This window comes from Nelumbo nucifera, chromosome 2, assembly GCF_055504915.1.
Source record: "Nelumbo nucifera cultivar China Antique chromosome 2, China Antique-T2T, whole genome shotgun sequence".
Classification (NCBI taxonomy): Eukaryota; Viridiplantae; Streptophyta; class Magnoliopsida; order Proteales; family Nelumbonaceae; genus Nelumbo; species Nelumbo nucifera.
In genome coordinates this window covers 28,257,925-28,285,504 of record NC_142650.1, presented here as the reverse complement: position 1 = coordinate 28,285,504, position 27,580 = coordinate 28,257,925, and the positions used below count along the sequence as shown (strand labels likewise).

General features: G+C 36.5%; 2 protein-coding genes across 3 annotated transcripts; both read left to right on the top strand.

Annotated features, from left to right (window-relative positions):
* The first annotated feature begins 5,464 nt into the window (after positions 1-5,464).
* LOC104586138 (putative clathrin assembly protein At5g35200) lies at positions 5,465-14,839 on the top strand. Of its 2 annotated transcripts, none has more exons than XM_010243282.3 (16): positions 5,465-5,652; positions 6,550-6,668; positions 6,752-6,821; positions 7,384-7,481; positions 7,956-8,097; positions 8,187-8,287; positions 9,585-9,668; positions 9,816-9,866; positions 9,971-10,036; positions 10,118-10,183; positions 10,334-10,414; positions 10,547-10,624; positions 12,669-12,815; positions 12,914-12,989; positions 13,277-13,392; positions 14,106-14,839. In XM_010243282.3, the coding sequence occupies exons 2-16, from the start codon at positions 6,570-6,572 to the stop codon at positions 14,466-14,468; spliced, it is 1,638 nt and encodes a 545-aa protein (XP_010241584.1). In that variant the 5' UTR covers positions 5,465-5,652; positions 6,550-6,569; the 3' UTR covers positions 14,469-14,839. The 2 variants fall into 2 exon arrangements, with proteins under 2 accessions (XP_010241584.1, XP_088754251.1); XM_088898125.1 differs by having other exon boundaries at positions 5,565-5,652; positions 6,520-6,668.
* A 3,111-nt stretch (positions 14,840-17,950) lies between these two features.
* LOC104586137 (uncharacterized) lies at positions 17,951-26,611 on the top strand. Its single transcript, XM_010243281.3, has 3 exons — positions 17,951-18,671; positions 21,458-21,645; positions 25,903-26,611. Exons 1-3 carry the CDS (start codon positions 18,119-18,121, stop codon positions 26,434-26,436), a joined length of 1,275 nt encoding a protein of 424 aa, XP_010241583.1. The 5' UTR covers positions 17,951-18,118; the 3' UTR covers positions 26,437-26,611.
* Positions 26,612-27,580: the final 969 nt, after the last annotated feature.

The window sequence follows — 27,580 nt, the reverse complement described above, 5'->3', positions numbered from 1 at the left end:
CTTCATTAGCAGTGGTCTGTTGCAGTTTTGCCTTGCTATTTGCTAATGGTGGCACTGGTTTTCCCTGAGGCTATCTTTGGTTTGATAGAAAATGAGAAAAAAGAGTTGGGAGAAAGTTCTTAGGTAGTTTCACAAAATTTGTTGAAGGGATTTCTTTCAACTTTCTATTGCTCTCTTATTTTCCGTCAAACGATAACAAGAGAAGGTTTCAGAGTTCAAGGAGAAGGGAAAGAGAACCTAAATCTTTCGAGGAAAATGATGAAAATGGCTTTCTTTCATCTTTGCTTGTGTGAATGAGCTCAAGGTACATGATTGATTATCCAAAACACCTTTTCTTTTTCCTTTTTTTTTAATTCTCCGAAACATCAAACAGTAAAACCCTTTTCCACTGAATTTGCCAGCAAGTGAATTTACTCACGGGTTTGCCAGCGAGTGACTTACACAAGCACGCAGAAAATCTCTGTTCTTGGTTTCTCAAGAGATGGAAGAGTAGTAAATAATAATCCTTCTGATTTATTAGCGACTTCATTAGGTTGAATCTCATCTAAGATGCAAGAGCCTGTGTCATGTGCTGCCCATGGGCTCTCACAGGCTGTCGAACCTCTAGACAGCCAAAATTTTCCCTTCATGTCGTCGTAGGGATGTCAGCGGTCGGATTTGGTTCGGGATAGCCTATACAAATTTTGAAATGATTGTTAGTTGGAACAAAACAATAGACTTAAAACCGTCTAGATTATAATTTGGAATAAAAATGACAGTAAAATAATAAATAATTTATATTAATAAATTGAGTATTTTTAAGTTTTAACCAAAATTATCTTATATATTATCTATCAAAATTATCCTTTTAGACATAAAAATATAATAAAAAGTACAAGAAAACTAGAAAAACTTTATATATTATTGAAAAATAGTCAATTTAGAAAAAAAAAAAACACAAGAATCAGAACTTGACCAAATAATTAGAACACAATTACAGAACCAGAATCGATATTATCTATTCGGTTTGATCCAGTGGATGATTGGGTGGAATTGACCCACTGAGAGCCCTACTCATGTGCACCCAACTCTGTCCCATTCTCCACTGAAAAAATGGTTATATTTGACAGTCTCTCTGTTCACATGGCTATAACTGGGTTGTATTCGATCTGGATCCAGCCACATTTGAATCCAATTCAATTATTGAAATTTCATAGATGCATTTCATCCAAAATCTGAAACATTGGATATGGATTGGGTTCAATTTAAACCTGAATCCGCCTTATTATTGTTATTGAAACAAAAGAATTAAAAATTAAATAATGTTAATATATAATGAATTTATATAAATATAAAATACTGAATTTATTAATTATAAACTTTATATAATTATATAAAATATTTATACAAATACATAACTATACTATATATAGTATAAATGTAAATTGGGCTTGGATGGAATTAATTCCGGCACTCAATCCAATTATTAAATGGATGCAGTTTTAGTACATGTCTGGCATTGATGCTGCACTGGTGTATGGGTTAGAAGCACCATTTTCTCTGAAAACGCACCTTTTTTTTTTGTTTGGAAACGTTGCTGTTGGGTAGGATATTTCCTAGAGCAACAACAACGCTTTCTGTTTGATACCAATGCTCTAGGAAATGTTTTCAGCACTGCTACCTATTATATAGTGCCACATCATGTCTGTTACTATCACCTCATGTCCCTATTGGCAGTAATGAGCTGCAAATTCCAAGAAATGTCAAAGTCAACATTGCTTCAAGTCATGTCTTCCTGATTTTCAAGGTGCGACTTGAAACACCGTTTTTTATGAGAAAGCAGTTCCAAACAAACAGGCATTTTCTGGAGCACTGTTTTTTCTTACATGACACTAATATGTTGCCATTTTCTGGAGCAAACGGCATCATTGGATGTGGAATCGGATTCTACCCACCTTGAATTGCAGCCATACATTTGGATGTCAGGATAATTTTATGAGGAGGATCCGGGATTCTGAGTATGATACAACACATCAGCATGATATATGGGTCCCATGTGCATGGTGCTGACATGTCATATCATTAAACGGACTCCAAAAGTTTAAAGAGTTCACAGATGTGAATTCAAGTTTAAAACCCGAATCGGGCACAGATCAGGCCTTGCTGACGTGGAATGTCTGATGCTTTAGGGAAAGTACAGAGAAAAGAGCGGCCTCAAATCAATTGAAACCCAAACCAATCTTTTGACCTAAGTTCTTTTCTACGTCAAAAAGTAGCCAGTTGTTCAACATTATTTACAATTATGGGAATGGGTCCCACTGCTTGGATCCTAAGAAGAGACCATCCACTCTGCCAGTTGGTCCCCCAGCTGACGCGTTCCATCCCTGAATGAAAGCGAATTGCGAACCACACCTGAACCAAGCAGACCATAGAACCAGGAATAAGAACACCAACCACCCCGGAAGAAAAGACAAATTCGACCTTCATTCCTCTTCACTCCACATATGATAGTTGACAGATGCCTCTCCCTTTTACATTTGCTAATTGTTTGTCTTTTCCGTTACCAACAAAAGAAAAAGGTGTAAAGGGTATAGTTGTCTTTTCGTTGAAATGGATGTGAGATCTTCACGCTAACCACAGCTGGCACTTGCTGGTGGCCGCACGTGGCATGTAGATGAAAATGCCCATGGATCTAAAGCATATTACGAGTGACGTCCGTGTTCTCGGTATTCACCGTCTTAAGCGGTGTTTGGTTGCAAGTCCTATTTTGTCCAAGCAGGCAAACACCGGTTTTATTTACCGCCCTGTGTTTTTTGCTTCAAAAATGGAGAGGACTACAAAGAACCGGGATATTGGCCTGTTGGGGCAAGTGAGGCCGAGCATGTCTTGGCTGCCTTTGGGGATCGTGTGAGTGGAATTGGAAATGAATTCCATTTCCAAATTCCTACCCTTTGGATTTTAGGACTTAAAATGTGCTTAGTGCCTGTTTGGGAGAGAATTCACGTCAGTGCCCCATAGGTGCCTCACAGCACATTTCAACGGTGTATTGTAAACATCTTTCATTGACAATTTCGAGAGAGATTCCCAATGCACGCTGAGATGTGTATGTGGGGGTGCAGATTTGAACTAGTCTGATACAGTGATACCGCACATCTCATACATGAAGGGTCCCAATATCATGGTGAGATGTGCCATGTCAGATCATATTAACAGTGTTGGAATGTGTCTTTTAGTGTCTTCTCCAAATGTGCAACAACTTTTGTCTTTCCTATTAGGGCTGTCAATGGACTTAAGAAAGTCTAATACCCCATCCGAATATCCAACCTGATTAAAAATCTGAGTCTGGTTATTTTATAATATGTATTTATTTGAATAAAATAAGTATGTGTTTGGTTTAGTTTATCTTTTTTTATTTTGTATTTTATTTATTTATAAAACTAAGAAAAATAATAATTACAATCGTTTATGACAATTAGGTTTTACATCAGCTTAACAGTGAAAAATGCATGACTGTTTGTAAAAGTTTTTAAAAATAACTTCCATAAATGATAAACATGCACAAAAACCAAAATCCACTTTCATCATTTTGATGCATACAAAAGAACAAGAGAGAAACTACTAAATAATACTTATATAACAACGTTTATTAAACAAACACCCTGTAAATCAGAATTTGCAGTTTTGCACCAACCAATGCGGTCAAAGAATTACTTGGTGATTTCTGAATCACTCCTCCCATCAATGCAGTAACCTTACTTCAAATAATGCATCTAATTGAAGAATCTGATGCACACTTTAACAGGGTTCAATTGAATTGAGTTGAACTCAGTGAATTGAGCAAGCAATTGGTGTTGGGAAAATGGGGTGACTGTAATTTTGGAGGAGAAACTCTGAGGCATGTCTGAAGACACTGTCTTTAGAATGTTATTTGCCCCCATTCAGTTTCACTGAGTTTGCCGTTGGGTTACAGGCAAATTTGTTCCCAGGATATAACAGAGCCTTGGGTGAGAATTTGCAACCAGCAAAGTTGAAGAGTCTTCAAAGAAACTTTCTGTGAGACTGTAGCAGGTCGGACTAAGAGAGAGAGATAGTGAATTTCGAAATTGTGTGTTTTTGGAGTCTGATTCATGCTCCTTAAATAGTTTATGAAGATGTATGAAGAAAAGATAGGTGCTGGTTCAGAGAAGGCACCTTGAACAATCACAATTTCAAACATTGTGACTGTTTAAAAAGTAGTTAACAGTTAATGACTGTTAACTTTGAATTGTGCCTTTTGATCACACCCGATCGAATCATGACCATTGATCTCATCAACAGTGATCAACGGTCAGTATCGCATCAAAACCAAAGCCGCCCTTCACGAGCCACGTGGGTGCGAGCAAAGTGCGTCTCATTGCGCCACACACATGCGTGTGCACGCGTTGCACGGTATCGAACCCCCATACTCTCCTCTACTAATTCTAAGAAGTGTAAATCAACTCCTATTAAAATACTGAAAACAAAACTTATAATTTTCTAATGTGGAATAAATTTAAAATTGGATTTTACAACAATTGGTGGGCCTTACACCACTCCATCTCTCTATTACAAAATCCCACAAAAGGAGTAATTATGGTTCTGGTCCAAAGCTCAATCTGTCAGATCGTTTAAGCAAAAGTCCAGCAGTTCTTCGTGGGGGCCCATTAGGTCCAAACATGGAAAATTTTCTAAAAACAGAAAATAAGCCAATAAGGCTCTCTGTTGCAGAAGTGACATAATTCTGGCTGAGAAGACTTTAAGCTTACGTCCAAACGCAATCCAAGAGATCCGTCAGAAAGACGTGGTACGCTTGCACGGTGGAAACCGGAAAGGGACCAACCTAGACAGCTCCTTCTAGAAAAACCCCCGAAGTCAAAAACGAAGGCTGCTAAAGAAAAAAGTCAACAAATCAAACGGCTGATATTCACCCCAGAAGTTACCTGAGCGGGACCCAGTGGATGAAGCTTCCAATGGATGGCATTTATGTAATATAAATGGAAAACCAAGCCTAGATTGTGAAAGAAAATTCAAAATTCTGCTGCGTTTAATCTGTTGCCAGCTGGCAATCTTTTAGCTTTTCCTCGTTCCAACGCTGCTCTATGCTTTCTCTCTCATGGTGTCTCCCGAGTTGTCCCGAGTCCCGACTGTCATTCTTGTTATAGTCTAGCTTCAGTTCAGATAAGATCAGCACCAGTCCATCAATGATCTCATAGATCTGGGTACAAGTTAATCTGGTAATACCGTAATTAAATCAATGCATGTCGAACATAGATATGTGCCACGTATGAATGACGTCGTTGTTTTAATATCAAAAGGACCAAAGTTAAATTGTAGTATATTACATTTTTAATAAGGAGTATTACATCATAGATGGTAGATTCTGACCGAGGTAAAAGAATTAGAGTTGACTGTGGTTAAGGCGCGCGCAGGAGAAAATCAGAAATCTCTCTCTCTCTCTCTCTAAAATTGAAAAATGAAAATATAAAAAATTTGTTAACGACGCCGACGACCCAACCAATTATTCAATTTTCTTTTCTCTGAATTTTTGGGTGGTCGCCGACCATACCAGCTCGACGCTGCCTCTTCTCGTCTCCTCCCTCCCTCAGACCTTCTCTCTCTCTCTGACAGTCTGACTCTGTGTTGATTCAGATTGAGGTAAGTTTGAGTTCTCTGATCTCTCTTCGATTCGCTTTCGTACTGAATTCGAAGGAATAACAAGAACGCACTCTTTTTTCTTGTCAGTTTTTTTGGTTATGAGAGTAACCAAGAGTATTGTATATTTCATTTTGCTTGTTTTCTGCTCGATTAGATCGAGTTCATTTTGTTTTTTTACCTTTTCTTCTTTGTTCGTATGCTTCCTTTTTGATTTCACCATAGGCAATGTTTTTCTGTTCTTGACTTCTTGTTGTTGTTCATGATGTTTTTTAGAATCTATGTTTTGGCTTTTCTTATCTCTTTCTGGTTTGGTTTCGAAGTAAATGATGATGGTTCAGTTTTGTCTGTGCTGTATTAGTTCGGTTACCGTTTTGCAGTACAGAAATTGTGTTGGTTGGAGTTCTCGGGTTGAGACATCCGGTGTCGATTGGGAATATTTTTGTCTTCCGTTTTCCATTTCGAATTATTTGATGTTGATTTGGATTTACTGACGTAATTGGAGGCTGTAAAGCTTTGATTTGGACTCTATAGATCTATATGAGTTTCATGGAGTTGTGTGTTTCATTTTTATCTGCTGAGGTTATTAACACTCATTTTCTTGCTTGCCAATTGGCAATTGCTGCCGCTATGTAAAATTCTGAACTTCGGCTGTACGAATTGTCTCATATAATCAGGGAAATCTAAATTCCAAATATTAGTTCTTATTGGCAAATAACAAATGTTCCGATTAGAAATTTCAAGTGCTTAACTGATTTGGCCTTGTAATCGTTCAAAATTATTTATCCTAGCCATATTATTTTCAAATCATGCTTAAGTTCTCTACTGAGGCTGTAGAATGTGAAAAAAAAAGAAAATAATAAATATAAGGGATGGAGCTCCTCTGTTCTGTCTTTGTAGAACACTGTAATCGGGAGAGCATGTCTGGAGGAGGTACACAAAAGAGCTTGAGGAAAGCCCTTGGAGCCATCAAAGACTCCACTACTGTTGGGTTGGCCAAAGTTAACAGTGATTACAAGGTGAGATAAGTTAAATCTTAATGAGAATAATTATGGAGTTGGGTAATCTTCAGTTTTTTAAAGGTAGATATTGAATTTGACAGGAGTTAGATATTGCCATTGTTAAGGCCACAAATCATGTCGAACGCCCGGCAAAAGAAAAACATATAAAGGGTGAGTGGTTGCCTCTCTCTCTCTACATATACAAGCATCTAGCTTTAGTTACCTGTGTTGTTCTGTGCTTCAATATCCGAATAGCTTCTTGAACCATGGCTTTGATCATGTTTCACTTTAAAGGCTTTGTTTCTTTCTCTCCTTTAGGAAAGATTAGCATATTGTTACATCTTTGAATTACCTATTCTTCATTCTGATAATATATCTTGTCATTGGATGTGTAGTACTTACCACATCCAGCTATTTCTCAAAGTTTACGTTTTTTTTTTATGTTTATTTATTGAAAGAGTGTCTTTGCTTTAATTATTTCTATAGAAGACATTCTTATCTTGCTTCAAGAAGGAGAGAAATTCAAGTCATCTTCTGTGTCCTGTTAAATTGGTTTGTCAATCTGTTGTATGACCCTTGGGTTAATCTCATCCTACTTTACCTAACCTCCATGACACCAGATTCTGTGTCTTATGGAGTTGTATATGTTCCTTTCTGCTCATAATTTTTCTGATTTTCTCCTCTCTTACAAAAGATTATTGATAAATCAGGATCTTTTCATTTTGTTTTTCAGCTATTTTTGCTGCAATTTCGGCTACAAGGCCTCGTGCTGATGTTGCCTACTGCATCCATGCTCTTGCCAGGCGTCTTGCAAAGACACATAATTGGGCGGTATGTGAATTGTAAAATCACATTGTATGCTAGATTAACTAAACATGGGGAGATGGAATTGCTTTTAACCTAAAAGCAACAAATGTCATTTGTTGCTTTTAGGGGTATAATATAAAGACTATTTGGTTTGTCTTTTTTTATAAGATTTTGGTTTACTTTGTGTCATTTCTTGCTTATTAACCCCTCAGTCTACTTTTCTATCAAAGTACCACTTCTTAGTTTTGTTCATATGCTATTTTGATATCCTGAGCTGTGAAGAGGGTACTTTTTCTGCTGCTTTTTAACTTTGAATGGTTGGTTATACCTCTTTCACATGGATCCAGTCTTACATGGATAACTTGGTTATATCCTGCTAATGACAATTGTCAGTTACTTATATTCAACGTTTATGTTGTTAAATTATGGTTTCAGTGTCGATCAATTTAATTGTATTTCTTGGAATTTGGCTGACACAGTTTTCTTCTTGGTGTTTAGGTTGCTTTGAAAACACTGATTGTTATACATCGTGCTTTGAGAGAAGTGGACCCCACTTTTCGTGAGGAACTCATTAATTATGGCAGGAGCAGAAGCCACATTCTCAACATGGCTCACTTCAAAGATGATTCCAGTCCAAATGGTACTAATTCTTCTAAGGAAATGCTTTCCATATGATTTCAAAATGCAAATAAATCTTTTGTGTGACTTCTCTATTGATGACATGTTCAGCATGGGATTATTCTGCATGGGTCCGTACATATGCTTTATTCTTAGAGGAGAGGTTGGAATGCTTCCATGTGTTGAAGTATGATGTTGAGACAGATCGCCTGGTAAGAATATTATTCGGTTGAATCTAAGAACATTATTTTTCTGTTTCAAATTTCCCTGATTTAAGGTCTGTTATTTGTCTTTGTTTTACATTCTTTTCCTTGAATTAAATAATTTTATCTGGTACTAAACACGGAAAAAGAAAGACAAATAAGGTGGATTAAAGAAATGAGCTTCACTTCAGTATTGCATTCTTACTCTAAAGATTTCCAGTCTGCTATTTTGGGTAAAAAAGGAAAAAATGATCCATTAGTACTATTGCAAAATCTGTTCAATCTTTTAGTTGAAGACATGTTCGGATGGAGTAAGAATTGCTTCACTTCCATTGTGGCATTGACATGTGAAGAACTTCTTGTCCTTTTAAAGGGTAAGGGTAAAAATTTGTGACTGAAAATTTATGCTTCTAGATCAAGATGTGTCTGATGCAGGCAGATCCTAGATGAACGTGAATTGCTCCATTTTGCCCAAAGTTCTATATATTTTTTTTGATAAATCAAGGTTTTATAACTTTTTGATGGTGTTTTGATAACAAATGGAAGAAATGACAAATGAAATAGAGATAAAGTGAGGGATAGCTTTTGCTGATAAAAAAAAACCAGTGAGGGATAGCTTTCTTTCTTTTGAATGGTAATGGTCCAAATATTATGTTGAAAGAGAACATGAAAAGTAATGTACAAGTTGAACATGCCAATGCAGAACAGAGTCCACCCATGGTTATGCAGTCAGCTGGCTAAATACTTACATGTTCTCTTTAGCCTTAGTGTTTAAGACCCTTGGAATCCATTTCAAGACAGATGAATTAGGCATTAAAAGATGTCTAATCTCATAAAGCAAGTAGGAGAGGCTCTGTCAGTATCAGGTGGGATATTGATAAGAGTCCGAGTAGCAAGTCCAATCCTTTGGGTTAGAGTTTCACCAAGAGAAGGAGATGGTGGAGTTTCATGACTATGAGAGGGAGGGTTCTAACTTTGCAAGCAAATAACATAGTTGCAGAGCAAAAAAAGGTTGCTTTTTAATTTGGCAAAAGAGAATACTGATAACAGCTACTTGAGCAAAGTCTAGTGTTCTTACTGGGGAAAGAACATATTTCTTAGGCCTTGCTTTTGGCTCAAAATTGGGTGTTTTTCCTTTTTGTATTTCAAACCTACATTATTGTTGGGGGTTGATTATGAATTCACACCTTAATTTCACTTACCTTTTTATTTATGGTGGTGGATAGGTTTACCTAGAATAGTGATTTGATTTGAGAAGTATATTGCTATTTTCATTCTTGATTATAATTTTGTCTGCTGCTGACAGAGAACCAAGGATCTGGACACTGTTGAATTGCTTGAGCAGTTACCAGCTTTGCAACAGCTTCTTTTTCGTGTACTTGGTTGCCAGGTAACATTTATAAATTACTCTTCATAGTTAATAGGTTTTCATCCCACTTAGTAGTGTTGTTATTACATGATTATTCAAACAGTAAATATTTTCTGCAGTGCTTGATGTTATTCATAAGAAACCATTTATATTGTAATTCATATGCAGCCCCAAGGAGCAGCAGTTTATAATTTTGTGATTCAGTTAGCAGTGTCAATGGTAAGTAAATTTTGTAGGTGTTTTGCTTTCTTTCTCATGGTCTAGATGAATGACTTTATAATGGCATTCTTATCCCTTGTTTACTTTTTTCCCCATTTTGATAGGTTGCTTCAGAGAGCATCAAGATTTACAATGCCATTACTGATGGCACAGTTAATTTGGTTGACAAGGTATAGTTGTTATTCTTCTCCATGGGTGAATAACTTGGCTATTAAGTAAATCATTTAGAAATAACAAATGGATTGTTACAGTTCTTTGAGATGCAACGCCATGATGCCATTAAGGGTCTTGAGATATACAGGAGGGCAGGACAACAGGTATGCATTTTCATACATTGATTATTCTTACGATTTAGTGCTCAGAAGTCAGAAATACCATCCTAGCCTTATGTTGTTTGTAAATGGGAGGAATTTCCACTTTCATGTTTTTTTTTTTTTGTTTTAATTTCTCTGTCTCCTCGCTTTCAGGCAGAGAGATTGTCAGAGTTCTATGAAATATGTAAAAGCCTTGATCTTGGGCGTGGAGAAAGATTCATCAAGATCGAGCAGGTATTTGTCTATCTAGTCAACCTCCACTTATAGCCTTTTCTTTATTTGGATGATTTAAATTGTTTTAATGTTTTCCGTTTATTTTTCCATCAATTTAACTTTTTCTTAGTCATTTATTTGTAAATAATGCAGCCTCCTGCATCATTTCTAACGGCCATGGAAGAGTATGCGAAAGATGCTCCCCGAGCCTCAACAGTTCGCAAGGATCAGGTATGGAATTCCTCTTGGTAATTAGCAATAAATTCAGCTCAAATGGTTAAAAATACTATAAAGATGAACTACACTAAGTCATGCAAAGAAATATAAAATACAGTTTGCTACTAGGAATTAGAATGAACTTTGAAATTGGTTTATGGATGATTGCATACAAGTTCTTCCATGTTGGCTTGTTAAAAAATATCTGTAAATAGTGACTGGCTTGTTGTAGACCTGTTCCTGGGCTGAACCAGGCTTTGACTCTTTATTAACAGAAAATGTCCAGGGCCCAAGCCCGAGCCCAGCCTGACCATCGGGCTGAGCCCAGCCCTTATATAAAGCCCAAAGCCTGGTCTGGACATAAAAGTCCTACCTACAGTGTAATTTAATAAACTATTATTAATATACAATTATACATTTTTATTATATGTAATATTATTAGTCTGGGCTTATTTGAGAAAGCCCAAGCCTGGCTTGAAAAATTGATGGGCCTGGTGCTTAGAGCCCGAGTCCAATCCTGTGGGCCTAAAATTTTGTCCAAGCCCAATAAAGAACGGGTTGGGCTGGGCCAGCTCATCGGTACTCAGTCTACAAACTGATCTAGCTTATCATCATGGGGAATAATTATTCTCAATATCCGTACAGGGTCGATTGGGTGAACTCACTAGACAACCCACCTATTTCTGTCATTGGAGCAATCCTATTGCTAATACAAACCATCCATTGGATCCCATAGTTCATATGATTGCTATACCCACCTTGTATTAGCAAACCATCCATTTGCTAATACAATCCTATTTCTTAGGTCATTTAGGAAAGCTCATTAAATGATCTGACCATCCAACCTATGTGCAAACGTTTTGGACATGGCTTTCTCTTATCCCTTTGAGAACTTCAACTTGAACACCTCTTTGTGGCTAACTTGAACTGAAATACTGAGGTTCCATACCTACTAGATATTTGTCCACATTTTCAGTTTTGTTGATTGTATGTAAATGATTCCTGGTTACCTGTTAAGTATTTGTTTTTGGATATTATTTGTGTGTGTGATGCAAGCAAGATTATGGAGGCAAAAGGCAAGGACATTTTCAAATTGCAGGAATTAACAAGAGCTTGAGGTTGCTTGGTAAACAAAAGAAACGAGAGAAGAATGCAAAAAGAGAATTATAGAAAAAGATACGATCACTAGCAGAGTCTCACTACTGGATTTCAGTTTATCTGCTAGAACCTCACTAACCAAGAAAAAAAGAGGACTGGAGTTTCACTACTGAGAAGAAGAAAACCTCTTCTTCAAAATAAACTTGTGGAGCTTAAATATAGTTTTCCATTAATTTGGGCGAAACAGAATATGTGCTATTTATTGGCAAGGCTGGTGTTCCTTAAGGTGAAATGGGAGTCTATCTTGCAAAGAAAATTTCTTACCAAAAGAGAAGAAGAGAAGTCTTGCCAAATTTAATTTAACTTTTATATATAGAGAGAGAGATAATTCTCTAGAATACTCCAGAAGTGTCCACGCAGTATCTGGTATTGTATTAGTTACATTTTGTGTCCAAAACCAGTATGTACAGGTCAAGGTTCAAAGTATCTATACGATACGAGTTTCGGCCGTATCGTATCGGTACTTAGAAACGGCCGAAACACTTATTTTTTTTGTAGTTTTTTTTCAAACTTTAGTTTTTTGGAAAGATTATAGGCTGTTTTTTATTATTAAAAAAATGGGGGTCCGAAACACCTGGAAACAGGCGTTTCGGACTGTATCATTTGTAAAAAGATACGATACGATACGCCCGATATGGGGCATATCGTATCGATACTTTGAACCTTGGTACAGGTATCCAGGTATCATAATTTCCCAATGAGGTGTCTTTATTCTTGCTCATCAGCTTTCTCCAAAAGTGACCACTTATTTTTGTCATTTCAGTAGCATTATGAATATGATCAAGGTTTTCTAGGAACACGGATAATTTTATGGGAAAAATATTAATTTCTTGTTCATCATCATCATCATTACTACTACTACTATAGGCTCACCATGTTTCCTTTTTTCCTTTCATGTAAGGTCATTGATAAAATTGATGCTCCAAAGGTGGTTTTAGCTATAGAGTATAAGAAGACCCCTGAAGTGCAGGAGGAACGTCCACCATCCCCACCTCCACCAGAACCAGTTAAAGTTGAAGATTCTGTTTCTGAACAACCAGATTTATTGGTAATTTCTCAACCCATACTTTCTTCATTTAATTTAACCTGATCATTTTAATAATTCTGAGCCAGTCTCCCTGACAATATTGGTTACTTGGTAACTAGGATTTGAAGGACCCCACCCCTGCTGCATCGGAACTGGATGAACAAAATGCTCTGGCTCTGGCTATTGTTCCAGTTGGTGAGTTCCCCATTAAGAGCAATAATAAAATTAAGTAGCTAATGATATGAAGATCTTATTCTTTATGTAAAGGACTTTATTCATGGGTTTTGCAACTTTTGCCTCTTAACTCTATTATATGTTACAATCTATTCTTGCCATGGGGAAAATAAAAAGAAAATGATACTTAGAAGTTACTTTGTGTTTTGAATTCACAAAATTTTCTTATTATCTTGGTTTTGAAATTGGATTTGTTTTCCAGTTGAAATCAATAGTTAGAAATTATTTTTTCCGGTGGGGTGTTGCAGCTGATCCATCAACTGCCAACCCTTCTGGTCCTCCTGTAAATGGAACTACAGGCTGGGAATTGGCACTTGTAACTGCTCCAAGCTCAAATGAGAGTGCTACAGCTGCAAGCAAACTGGTATTGTTCTCATGTTCTGCAATTTGTCTCTTTCATGAGTTTCCTGTTGCTGAATCATTTACCATTCAATTGTCACTGGATCTGGGGGTTGGTTTAGTAAAATTTATTCATCCAATTATCCTAGAATTTAAAAACAGTTTTGCTTTTATGATGTTTGAGCCTAAGACTGAGTAGCTTTTGGAAGCAAGAATGCCATATGGTATATAAATGTGATAGGTTCTCTTAACGATGAATTATCAAGTCAAAATAGATGGGCTGAAGAAGCTATTGATCTGTATTATACATAGTTGGCATATAACCATGATGTTTAGAACCTGCCTTTTGATCTGTGTTGTACATGGAGGGCATATCCAAGGTTGTTGGCACTCACCATTGGTAGTCCTCGTAGAGATATTTTTTGGTACAAAAACTAAAACTGCAATTGGCCAAGTTCTCTTCATACTAATGTATTGAAGCTGGAAAGTCAATAAATCAGATGTTTGAGATTATCTGGTTCTATTGATTTGTCCCAGTAGATGTCCTTGGCAGAAACAGAAACTGGAGTCCCCTGCCAACTCATGCATGCATGTGTAAAGGACAAGAAAGGGGGTTCCTTCCTATCTTTTTTTTTTTTTGTGCTTATGGGTCAAAATGGGAAACAGACACAAAAAAAAAAAGAAAAAGCAAAATTGTTGTATAACAGTCGTACTAATACTTTTTAACTTGGGATAAAGGCTGGAGGGCTGGACAAGCTTACATTGGACAGCTTATACGATGATGCGCTTAGGCGAGCCAACCAGAATGTCAGCTACAATCCATGGGAGCCAATGCCTATGACAGGACCAATGATGCAACGACCAGCACATGATCCATTCCTTGCCTCGGGTGCAGTGGCCACACCCCCTTCTGTTCAGATGGCAGCAATGGCCCAGCAACAGCAAGCTTTCATGTTGCAACAGCAACAGATGATGATGATGGGTCCACAGCACCAACAGCCTTCAAATCCTTTTGGTAATCCGAATGGAGCCGGAGTCCACCCATATGGCCCTGGTGTGCCCATGCAAACCTACAATCCCTATAATACAGGACTCATTTAGAACTGGAAGTCGTTTTCTGAGAAAATGAAGGAGATGAGAAGACAGGTGGCCACTGGGGTTTTTGTTGAGGCCGAGAGAAAGAACTGGTCTTCACACGTTTGTGTAACATATGTATGTGTAGTTGGTAGCGTAAGATTGTTGTTCAGTTATAGGGGGAGAGTTCTTGGGTATTGATTATTCATGAAGAAGGGTTCCTAATAATGTTACCAAGATTTTGTGACCTGCATTCTGTTGTTAGTGATTAAGCAGGAAGCTCAATTCTTTTCATTATTGAGAATTAGGTTTTCAAAAAGAAAGGTGGATGATTTGTAAACTTTTGAGATATGAATGAATTAAGGATACAAAAATCTTGGTTAAGATTGGATATGAAAGGATTGATGGTTCAGCATAGTGCTTGTGATTTGTTGTATCCTATTTTTTAACTACTGAACTTTTTGATTTTCTTGTATCAACTTGTTCCTGTTTGTGTGATTTCTGACCAAGAGACAGAATCATGCATGCATCAAGGTTCTCAGCGTATGTGATTTCTGTATTGTACGATACAGAATCATATATGCATCAATATACGTTGTATATTGAATTGAATTGGGTCTAATTGTTGATAGGTTTAAACAGTAATGATCATGTCAAGGTACAATTCTCTAAACTGAAAAATAATAATAATAATAAAAGAGCATCGTACTGGTTAATTGATGCTCAATTTTTAAGGCTCACTTGGAAAGAGTTTAAATACAAATATGCAAGTTTAAAATATCGATAATAACGGCGTATCAGGCGATATTGATAGTGTTTTCATTCCTTTTATATATATATATATATATATGCAAGTTCAAAATTTCTTAAAATCAGGGGAGTTGGTTTAAGACGACTCCACCTCCTGATTCAGTCAAAACCCCAATATATCTCCTGTAGGGGCGTATCAGAAAGTCACCAAACTGATATGTATTAATACTTTAAACCTTGTAAATATGTACGATGTAAATACAAACAAAATAATAATATTTGTACTCTACATATATTTATACCCTTTTCGTCTAAGTATCGATTATCGAATGCATCAAAGCATGCAGTGTAGCATGTTTGGTGCCACATCCAAGGTTTATCCATACATTGCTGCCTTATCATTTTATTTTTTGTATCACATTTCAACCTTATCTTGCTATTCCAATTTCCACCCGTACCCTTGCCGTGAGTATCGGCCACATATTGGTTGTGTACTTGTGTATCGGTGCCGATGGAGACAGTCACAAATTGATAAACTTTTTTTTTTTTTGGCGTCACAAACTGATAAACCTGATATGAAACCATTACTGACCTAATTTTTATAATTTAATATCATTGGTTTGTTAATATAACTCATTAACTCCATATATGTAACCACATCAAGTCTTAAGGCCCATTGTTCACCCAAAAAACAAAAAAAAATAAAAAATAAAAACTCTTAAGGCCCATTTCGATCATAGGAATCGGGGTCTGGAATCAGTCCATTTTGATTTCAATTGTTTTGTTATGTAGAATCATTACCCCTTTTGAAGACCCCGATTTCCTGGAATCCTTTCTATTCATCTGATTGATCCCCATTTGAGTCAAACAGATTATGGGAATAGACCATTCCAATTTTGATTTTAACTGCAAATCAAACAGACCCTTAATTTCATATTTCGAATTCATAAACCATTCACTCACTCCACTCCCATTAATTTAAATGAACCTTAATAACTCCTAATAATAATTCCCACTTTAAATTTAAAAGCTTCTACTAAAAAATCATGCCAATTGGAAACTTTACTTATACATACATATTATATATATATATAATAAAAAAATAAAACTATTCCAATTATAGTTAAAATTAATAATTTTTAGTTATCATTGAGATTTATATTATTTTACTTATCTATACATGCATGCTTTAATTCCTCTGCTGAGTGTTCTTTGGTGTATTCTGGTAATTCAAACTCCATATAAACCATCATAATATGTGTTTTATATTTTATTCTTGAATCTAACCATCAATACAGAGAATATTTTGATGGCAACACTTTTTATTGTTACTTTTTTTGAGACTTTTTACTTTTACTTTTTAGGATTTGGCATTGATGCTGTTTTTTTTTTAGAAAATGACACCACATTGGTGCCATGTCAGAAAAAGTGGTGATTCAGAAAACGACGTCTTATTTGACATTGATTTTCCAAAAAAAATGTTGCTCCAAACCACATCTTGAAAATCAGGAAAGTGTGGTATGAGGAAACGTCAATTTCAATGTTTTTTCTCAGAGAACAGCCCATTGCTGCTGGTGGTGCAATGATGTGGCATCATCTTGGGCGTTGGACAATATAGACCAATGCCTGAAACGATTATAAAGCACTGGTACTAAACAAAACCACTGCTATTTTCCCAGAAAACAGCCTATGTGGCAGCATCGATGCCAAACAAAAAAAGGAGTCATTTTCAATGCAACAGGCCCTTATGAATATAACACCGTTTTCTCAAGAAACATCTCTGAAGCAACGCATGGATGCCGAACACCTACTTAGAATATCCGTGACCCTGAAAACTGATATTAGGTCAATATGCATTAATACGTTGCACTATTTTGAACCTTGAATTTTTTATTCACACTTATTTTAACCTCGAATTAGTGTCACGTGTTTTTTGGGTTTTATCTAAATTCCATTAGTGTATTTACATACATCTTAATTTTTTTTCACCATATACCCATGTATTTTGATTTTTCAAACTGTATATCCTGATAATTCCAATATTATATAGCATTCAGCCGCACATTGAATATCTCCCATATTTTAAAAAAAGAATATCTCCCATACATATATGTTAAATTTACGAGATATTTCCAATATGTAACCGAACTCCGATGCTTTAGATTATGTGCAAGATTTTGCTTGCAGGGAATATGAACTTTTCACAAAGACCCTGATTGCTGATGACCAGGTCAGCTGAATGAGTTGGGACCTGCTCCTAATAAAACCCGTTCCAACTCGCTTACAACATGATCCGACACCACACATCCACATAATCATGTTGGAAAACCTTAATTTTGTTGGGAGCAGATATGGTGTCTAGCTGAATCGTCAGTTGGTTTCACCCCATTCGCGTCCCACATCACATCACAACCGTGTATCTGTGGGGAGCCAATGCTATCACCCCACCTCCGAATATGGAGGCGCGGGATCAAACGTGCGTAGTTGCAAGTTGCCCACTTACCCGCGGTGAGATGAGAGTGGGCCATAGATCGAGATTGGTATGGGGGCCCATTAATCAAAAGACCCAAAATACTTTTAATTCAGAGTTCTATTTGTAGCGCTGGACCCATCACAATACACCACGTCATCAGTTAAACCTGTGACACTTTGAACCCATCAACCGTCATGAAACGTACGGAGAGAGAAGTTACGAAGACTCCTCCTTCACATTCACATTCACATTCACGACTCTACTCTCCTATCTCCAACTACTGCTCCAATTTCCATATTTCCAACTAACCAAATATAAATTAAAAAAATTAAAAAAAAAGAAAGAAAGAGAATTCAGATTTCAGAGGAAGGCTTTCAGCGCTCCCATTCGACATTCTTGTTCTGTTGTTCTTCGACATCTCTCTCTCTCTCTCTCTCTCTCTCAGTTTCTTAAGATGTCTTGGCTTTCAATTCCACTCCCAAATCCGTTCAAATCGCAGGAATCCGATGAAGAGAATTCACCAGGGAAAGAAGAGGAGGATTCAGAAGAAGAGAGCTCCTCTAATGTAGGAGTGAAGGAAGACTTATCAGAGCTCGGAAAAACCATTGGCCGGCAGCTCTGGGGGATGGCGTCCTTCCTCGCTCATCCGCCAGTTTCTGCTTCCTCCTCTGACGCTGTCGATTCTTCGAGTTCTTCTCCTTCTCCTTCTTCCCAGGCGTTTGTTGGTATTCGGAATGATTTTGCAGAGATACGTGGTAGCTTCAAGTCGGGTCTTTCTCTATTGTCTAACAATATGGCTGTTAGTGAGATTTCGAGGTTGGCCTCGAACCTATTACAGTTCCAGGAAGAAGATGAGGAGGAGGAGGGAGATGGAGATGACTCTTCTGGGAAGAATCATGGTGGCGGTGATGGCATTGCTGGGGTTACGGATGAGGTTTCGGTATTCGTTCAGGAGATGTCAATGCGACCGGAATTCTGGCTTGATTTCCCAATGATAATGGATGATGGTAATCGATCTTTTTGCTTTTTGTTACAAATTCGATCAGTGAATTCTTTTGTTTATTCAGTTTTTGATAAATGGTAATCGAATTTTTATGTAAAGCTAATTGCTTTTATACTGGTTTAGGTGTTTCTGCAGTTTCGGTTATTGAATTGTTTCTTGTTGTCGTTATTGTTAATTACTAGTTGAAAAGATTGAGTATTTGGAATCATTTATCTGTCAAAGATGGTCACTTGGGGGCCCTGTAAAGAGACTCTAGGTTTATTGATGTTTTTCAAGTTTTGCGCAGAAAAATCTTTGGGGGGAAATTGTTGGGATTTCAAATGGTGCCTATTTTAGCTGTATTTTACGTATGGAACTACACTTTATGTTTGTTTGGTCAACACTTAACAATGCTCAGCAAGAATTTTAATAATAAGCAGCTTCATCTGTTGGTTTCTAGAACCTCACTTTTGCTGTCGCTTCAGGGAGATTATTATTGGGGTAAATAAAACTTAATTTTTTCTCCTCGTTGGATTAGAGGAGGGATTAGACAATGTCATACTAGCTTTTAATGGTTGGAAAGTTGAATTCCAACCAGTTCATTAAGAGTTCACGTTGTTGGTATTAGCTCATTGAGTCCATTTATAGGTCTATCGTGCTCTTATAGTCTTATTAATTTTTGGAAGATAGGGACAATTGCAATTGGTGATAAGTTGAGGGAAGCCGTTTTAGATGGTCCAGTCAAACGTTAGAGACCATTGGTGACAAGATGGAGAAAAGTTGTTTAACATGGTTTTATCTTGTGATAGAAGATGATAGTTGCACCAATAAGGACTAAGGAGTGATCTGGTGTAAATTGAGGGTACTACAAAACTAGAGGAGGGTGAAAAAGAAGTGTATTAAAATAGAGACTGGGAAAGGAGGAACAGAGGATTTGTCCTTGATAGAGAGGAATGGTGAAACAGGATTCATGTAGCCTGTGGTTGTATGTTAAAGACACAACAAAAGATATGAAGTTGGAAACAATATTAGCAAAGATGTCATTTCTTTCCATTAAATGGATTTTCATGTAAACAGTACTCCAAATGGCAAGAGTTCTATCAAAAATATTTGCAAAACCATCTGCTATGTCATAATAACTTCTAATTACTGTCACCCAAGTTACTTTTAAATGTGTAATATAGCTAGTAGTTTTCTGTTTCAGATTTCTTCAACCCTATTGAAGAGAAGGCTTTATTAGAAAAAAAGTAGAGATATGAAGCTTTAAAATGGGAACTAAAATTTCATTGTTAACCACCATTAGGGATCCATTGTGCACATTCCACAATAAGCTCATTCTTTTATTCTATTTTTTTGAAAAAGTACAGTATCATCTTATTTTATTAATAATAAAAAGTATACGTGATCCTCTACAAAGAGTTTCTGTACATTATACACATTCACTAGGGACTGCCAAAAAAGTCTGTTCTCAAAACAGATGAAGAAAATTCCTCTCCTCTAAAACATTTGTGAGTAGATATCCCGCTTTTGGTTAGTTTTACTAAAATTTTAATTACTGATTCGGACATAAGAAACTTATTCTAGAGCATGAGCTTTCTGAAAGATGAAAAGGAAATGGAGATCCACTATTATCTAGAACCTTAGATTGCCTAACATCAGTGAGTGGATATGCCAATTGTGATTTGCAACTTGGCCAGCAGAGTAAGAAAAGTTGTGCCAAGATGGGGTTGCATGTTAACCTAATTTCTCTAGATATCCAGTTTAAAAAAAATGTGCTAAACTTCTACATATTCATCTTGTATTGGTTATCAAGATTAGTTCGCATTAAAACCTGTTTGAGCCTAGATTTAGACTTACTTCCACGCTTCTCTGTAAAAAAAAAAAAAATACAAGAAGAATAAAGAAGATTTTCCAGGGAACCTTCTTCCTTTGAATATAACATAGTTTCCCTATTGAAAAACCTGGTTGTGCATTTTACAACCATACTGAAATTGCCTTAACTAACTTTTTATACATGGTGCTTTATGGATTTGTACTCAAGACATGTGTACAGGAAATCATCATCATCTAAGCCTTATCACGACTATATGGGGTTGGCTTCATGAATCCAATAAAGACAAATAATTCAAAGCGGAAAACCTTGCAACTGATAAAGACAAATAATTAAATGAAAGCTATGTTATCTTCCATTACATAAAATGCTATTGGGATTATCTTTCCATCACTATAAAAAGGTCAAAGTGGAAAACCATGCAACTGATAGGGACAAATAACTGAATGAAAGCTATTGTGGCATTACTGACCTTGCAAGTCAATTACGCATTAGTTGGGAATATGATGTAGCAGAATGCTAAATTGCACAATCATATGGATTCTATCATTTTTATCTTATATTACATAAAATGCTGTTAGGATTATCTTTCTGTAGCTATTATGACCATCTAAACCTCCTATTGGAGATTATTGTGTAATATTGCCAAATTGTCAATGTATTATCCATTTCTTCATACCACAATAAGAATTATTATATTTTTCAGCCATCTAATAAACCTCTTAAGATGCTAATATACACAACTTACATACCACATTTGCCTCTACATAAGTGGCAGTTCTGTGGAATTATTCACTTCAAAACCCACAGTTTCCATTGCAATGAGTCATTATTTCAGGAATTCGGAATTGGTTATTTTCTGCACCAATGACTGACTTTTGTGGAACATTGCCTTGTATTTTTCCTTATATTAAGTTTAAAGTGCTGAGGTACATCTCCCTTATCTGATATGCTTGTAAACTTTGGCATTTTTCCTACAGATTTTGATATGTCCGATGCTCAGAGAGAACATGCTTCTGCTGTTGAATGCTTTATTCCAAGTTTAGCAGCTCTTAGAGTTAGGCTTTGCCCAAGTAATATGAATGAGGGACAATTTTGGATGATATATTTCATTATGTTGTATCCAAAGATGAATGAGAATGAGCGCAAGCTTCTATTAACACCCCAGGCAAGTTTTCTTTATACCTGAATACATGGGTGCAGTGTCTTGTCAAACACTTCAAAATTTTTAGTATCAATTCCATGTAGGAAACCATTTTTTTCTCTCAAACCATGTCAGATGCCTATGTACCCTTATCCTTGCCATATCTGAGTATGATAGATTAGCGTGCATACTCTAACAAAAAATTGCAGTTCTTTTTTACTTTTGAATTTGGTATTATAAACTTAGGTGGTTATGGTATTCTATTCAAGAAGATAGAAAATGCCATTTGTTATAGCCTGAAAGTCTATGATAAATAAGTAAACATATCCCACTAATAAAACAACATGAAGAAGAAAAGGACCTTTCAATGTATGTCTGGGAACCCAGGTGATTATGGTTTTAAGTCCTTACATGCAAACTCATCAATGTGCTCTAAATGAAAATTGCAATTAACTTGTATCAAGGGAAATTCAGAGACAACTTGTGTTGTGAAATAGGTAACCACACCAGCATACTGATTATTTGGTTCATAGTTTACCTCTTAGATGAATGATAACCTTAATTGATACCAATCAGTTGATTCTAATCACCCAATTGGATAAGGTTTGTAGTCATCCTGAAGCAATACCATTTGAGGTCAGACAGCTAACCAGGTGGTTAGAACCATTTATTCATTGTTTCAACCACCCAATCTGTAGTGTATAACTTTTGATTGTACAGATCTAAGTTTCAGATAGCATCTATGGTGATCTCATCAATCCAAGATCAAAAGCATACAACCATATGGCAAAGACAGCAGCTGGATATAACTAATTTTAGTTGCATCACCGGATGCTACTCAATTATCTTTTACTCTCTAGACATGAATCCGTGAGTCTCCTATTGACAGTTCTTTGAGTGCTCAACTAAATGAATCAATAAGACAACTAGAGAGATCAATTGGGTTTTCCATAGTAGCCCTTCTGTTCATATGTGGCTTTCACACTTGGGGTGACAATGGACCAGATTTGGGTTGGACGGTTGGACATCAAAATTAAATTGAATGGATTGGACAGTCCAAAATTTTACAATGGGCTGGACCAGTCCACATTTCATGGTTTGATGTAATTAGTGGACCTAAACGGACACATCCAAGGAATCCATGGACGGATTGAAAGTACTAACCAAATGCAAAAGCTTGTAGGTTTTCTCCAGTGAACTCTCTTTCTCTGTGACGGTTCCCTCTCTCCACTGACATGAACAGTATTGTCTTTGAACTCAAAATCTTGAACTGTGTTGAATTCGGCAGAAAAATCCTGTTCTTGCTCCATAGGATTAACCAAGTGGGAAATGATTTTCAGAGCTTGGTTTCAAAACATAGGATTAATCATTCTTGCCCTTGCTCTCCATTATCATAATGGTGACAACCAAGCATCCCGTAAGGCAACCATCTTTTTTTTTTGATAGATAAAGGTTATTTTATTAAGCAGCACAAAAGATACATATTACAAATTCCCCACAAAGAGGAGTGAGATGCTGCGTCTAAACTATATCATAAAGCTTATAAATGAGCCCAAAAAAACTGATTTTTATGTACCCCCTTGTTTGGCTGAAGAATCTTCCAACCCATTTGCCGATCTTCTTTCCCATTGAATTTGCACTGACATATTTGATGTTAACCATCTGAACCTTCTCAAAGCCCCTCTGTAGGACCCTGCTGCCACTTCCGGCTCTTTTAACCACCCAACAACCAATTTCGAGTCACCTTCAATGATTAGTGTTCCATTGCCATCTCCTTAGCAACCTCTGCTCCTTTTAGCACTGCTTGAAGTTTTGCATTGACTGAATCTCCCACACCTATAGGACCAGAATATAAAGCTAAGATTTGGCCCTCAGAATCTCTGAATACTCCCCCATTTCTAGACAGCCCTGGATTATTTAGGCTGCTGCCATCGAAATTCTCGAATGTCATCTGGTTACCCTCCCAATTTTAAATTGCAGCTGCAGGATTCTAGTACTTCTCTATCCTGTTTTAGTCTCTCCATATTTTCCATCTCATCCTAGAGGAATTGATTTATGAGTTTGAGTGCTTGTTGGGGGAAAAAATTAAGATCTGAACGGCAACTCTGTATTTTCCACATGCAATTCTGTATTTTCCATCTAAGGTCTACAATTGAACAGACCTGAACTGCAACATGATCAAAATCTTACTCTGCTGCAATCTGATTTCAACCTAGCCCCTAGAAATTGCAACACCAACTGAAGCAGCTGCATTGACACACCTATAAATGCCATATTTGGGAGGGAGAAACCCTTTCCATTTGTTGTTTCTCTCCATTTTCTGAAATTTTTACAATTCTTTCTGAAATATTTGATATTTTCTATAATTTATTATAATTTTGAGATTTCTGTTATTTCAATATTTTTTTTGGATTGGATGGGCTCCAATCCAATCCATTTGCATTAAAATGGACTGGATTGGACCCTCTATCCGTTTTATTCGGATTGAATTGGGTTTAGACTGCCCATCATTGGACACACATTGGATTGGGTCAGGTTGGAGCACAACATGTCCAATTGACACCCCTATTTCACACAAATGGATATGTTGAAGCTTAGAGCTGCTCAGCTGCATATGTTGAAGAGGTGTCATCATTTTCTTTTGGTTGTATGACTACATTAATAGGTGAAGCAAGGTATTGCAATTCCACTTTAGTTTTTCCTAGGGGTGCAAATCAGGTACCCAATTTGAAGAGTTTACGCTGCATCTGGCCTGGGCTTTTTGGGCTGGGCCCTTTGAAATTTTAACAATTTCCCAACCTGAGCCCTGCCCACCCAAGTTGCACCTCTAGTTTTTTTCCACTACAAGTGGTTTGACTCCACTTATAGGTCCCTCTTTAGTTCATTCAGTATCTTCTTCTTCTCTCTTTCCTCTCTCCACCCCCACTTTAACCCAACTTAGAACAGCCTTAATCCCTAACTATATGGGGGCCACTCTACAAATCCTTTTTCCTCATTTCAGTCTTTCAAGGGCTCTCTCTGTCAAAGAAAATGAAGAAATACAAAAATGAAATCCCAAATCCTTTTTCCCCACATCTCCTCCGCCACCCCCCCCCCCCCCCCCAAAAAAAAAAAAAAAAAAATCAAGAAACTATCCTGAAATAGACAATCCACATACAGCTCACTCCTCCCAACCCACTCTTGGCCAGTCTATTTCCTGTTTGGCAAACTCTTACCAAACTGTTGGTTTCAGCCTGGATATACAGTTTTGTTTTCTTTATTGATCAGCATTATTGTATCTGCAATTATTTTATGGTTTTATGTATGTAGAAGATACAGGTTTGTGTTCCATGCTCCACTTTGCATGAATTATTAGTTCATATGATCAAGCTTTGGTTTGCAAATATTTGATATTGATGTTTTTATGCTCTTTGTGGATAAAATTCATCTTTGCGTAGTCCATGAATTTTAGGAAGCCCACCTCTTCCCTTTAAATAAAGGTTGCTTTCTTCCTTGAAGAAAATTAGGGGAAGTGAAAATTTCTCCATTTCACATGTTTATTTCTTTAATTTACAACGGTACTGATTTGGGCACATTCTATTTTTGATAAACCATCCATATCACTAGTGAAAAATACAATTTTTTGACTAATGCCTGCCCTTTATCATAAAATGGAATTTGTGCAAACCGCTCCTCTTTCACAAGTTTTTCCTTTCCTTCATTTATGTATTATTTATTTCCCCATATAACATCTGATCAAAATATTTTGGCCACCATTTGGCTTTACTTCCAACTGAACTTATTCATGAGTGGCTGATATATTTTTCTTTCTGTCATTCAAATATTCATGCCTATGGATTTGAAATTCTGGATAATTCTTGCTTTTACTTTCTTTCAATAACATAATGCCCTTAGAAGAGGAATGCAAAATTCATTTAAAGTTATGTAATGGATGATATAGGGAAAAAGGGCATTGCTAAAAAGGAAATATTACAAAAAAAAAAAAGAAAACATCTCATCTTTATGTAATTTTCTCTTTATTTTCGTCTTTCTAGCTCTCTCTGCATGCAAGGGAATCTCTCCCTCTTTTCCCTTTTTTAATGAAATTTCTTACTTTTCAAGAGAGAGAGAGAGAGAGAGAAGAAAACATTACAAATCATAATTAGGCATCTTTTTGCAGTATAGCTCTTTTTGTTTTTAGCATTACTTTTTTTGGGAGGGGGTGGGGTGGGGCAGGTGAATGTTTTACTTTTATATAATGGATAAATGTCTCAATGTTTATTGTTTTATCATTACTTGCAGATTGTGGAAGCCAGAGATAGACTACTGCAGGAGCTTCAAATGAGGAAGAATAAACAACTGGAGTGCCCTAAGACTGATGATTCTCCCTCTCTAGAGGTGAGCAACAGTACTGGTCATAACATCCAAGAAGGGAACAGCTCAGTTCAGGAAAAGGATGTTTTGTCTGCGACTGTAAATGCAGATCACCAGGTAGACATTGATGAACAGGAGAATATCGAGAAATGGTTAGAGGAAGAAAGTAATGGGACAGATACTTGCTTTGATGCCAAAAAACATCTTGGAAATGAGGAAGATGTCTCCTTCAGTGATTTAGAAGATGATGATGACAATGATGCTTTTAGAAGAGAACAGCACTCAAATTCAGCAGCAGAGGTTGTTGGAGCTTCTTCAACAAATGAATCAAATGAATGGGTTCAACTGAATGAAAGTTCTGATACTCGAGGTGGCAAGAAAAACTCAGTCCAATCACCTTTGCAGGAGAAAGATTCAGAGGGTGAGTCAAGTGACTGGCTTACTGTTGATGATTTTGATTGAGGCATTTCAATAACTGCTTGAGGCCAAATTCATGTAAAGTTCTATGCCAATTATCTTTACCTTTTGTCTTTCATCCTATAAAATAAGCTTTATTATTTAAATTAGTAATCATTATGGATAAACTCACATTGTCAATTACCTATTGTTACTGTGATGTGTTACACCATTGTTTATCTCATACCACATCTGTTTATTCTGTGTATACTTTGTTCTGTGGTCATTTTGGATGGAATGTGGACAATTTACAATGTATAAATGTGGACAATTTATCTATAAAAAAAATGTGGATAATTTGCTGCTGATGGTTGTCTTGACTTCTCTTTTGGGTGCCTTCATGTTAACTTAACTGTCTAATTAACCATTAAAACCATTGACCAATCAATTTATACCAGAAATTGACAAAAGAGCATCTTCAATTAATTTGACAATGTTAACCTATGAAATTACAGTTGTCATCTGAAGTTCATTTGAACGAAATCTGTCTAAAAATTTGATTTTCTAATATTGAGAAATCCATGTAATTAATAAGAATTTCAAACCCAATAAGATTATCATAAATTTAGGTATCATTGTCATAGTTAGACTTTAGTGCTTGGTATGACAAGGCACAACAATCTGATTCAAATTAATCATATTGACATCGTCAAATTACTAATTACAAAATTAGTTACATTTACATCCAGGACGAGCTTGGACGAAATTAATGATCTTCCTTCCACCCAAATACATTACTAGTCACTGTGCACGCGGATACAGTATATATCACTAGTGGTCATTGCCTGAGTATTGTTAAGATTCCATAATTAATCCATCTTATCCGAGATTAATAATGGAAATTGATTTCAGTTTTGATTTTCCTTCATCTCGTTTATGGTGGACAAGCTAAAATCAAACTTGTCATGTCGATGGTCCAGTTACAAATTCGCCCAGTGAGGCACAAGCTAGAACATATGGAGCCCAACTTGATAAATTTCGATGCAGTGTCGATATTTCTAAGTCACTGAAACTGTTGGAAACCTGACGATTTGACCATCTGAGTATTCTTTTCCACTTTTAAAGAACCAGATGATACAAAACAGAACCAGTATAACCAATTCAGCTCCCTACAGTTCCAGCTTAATGTCCCTCATCGAGCTGCCCTAGA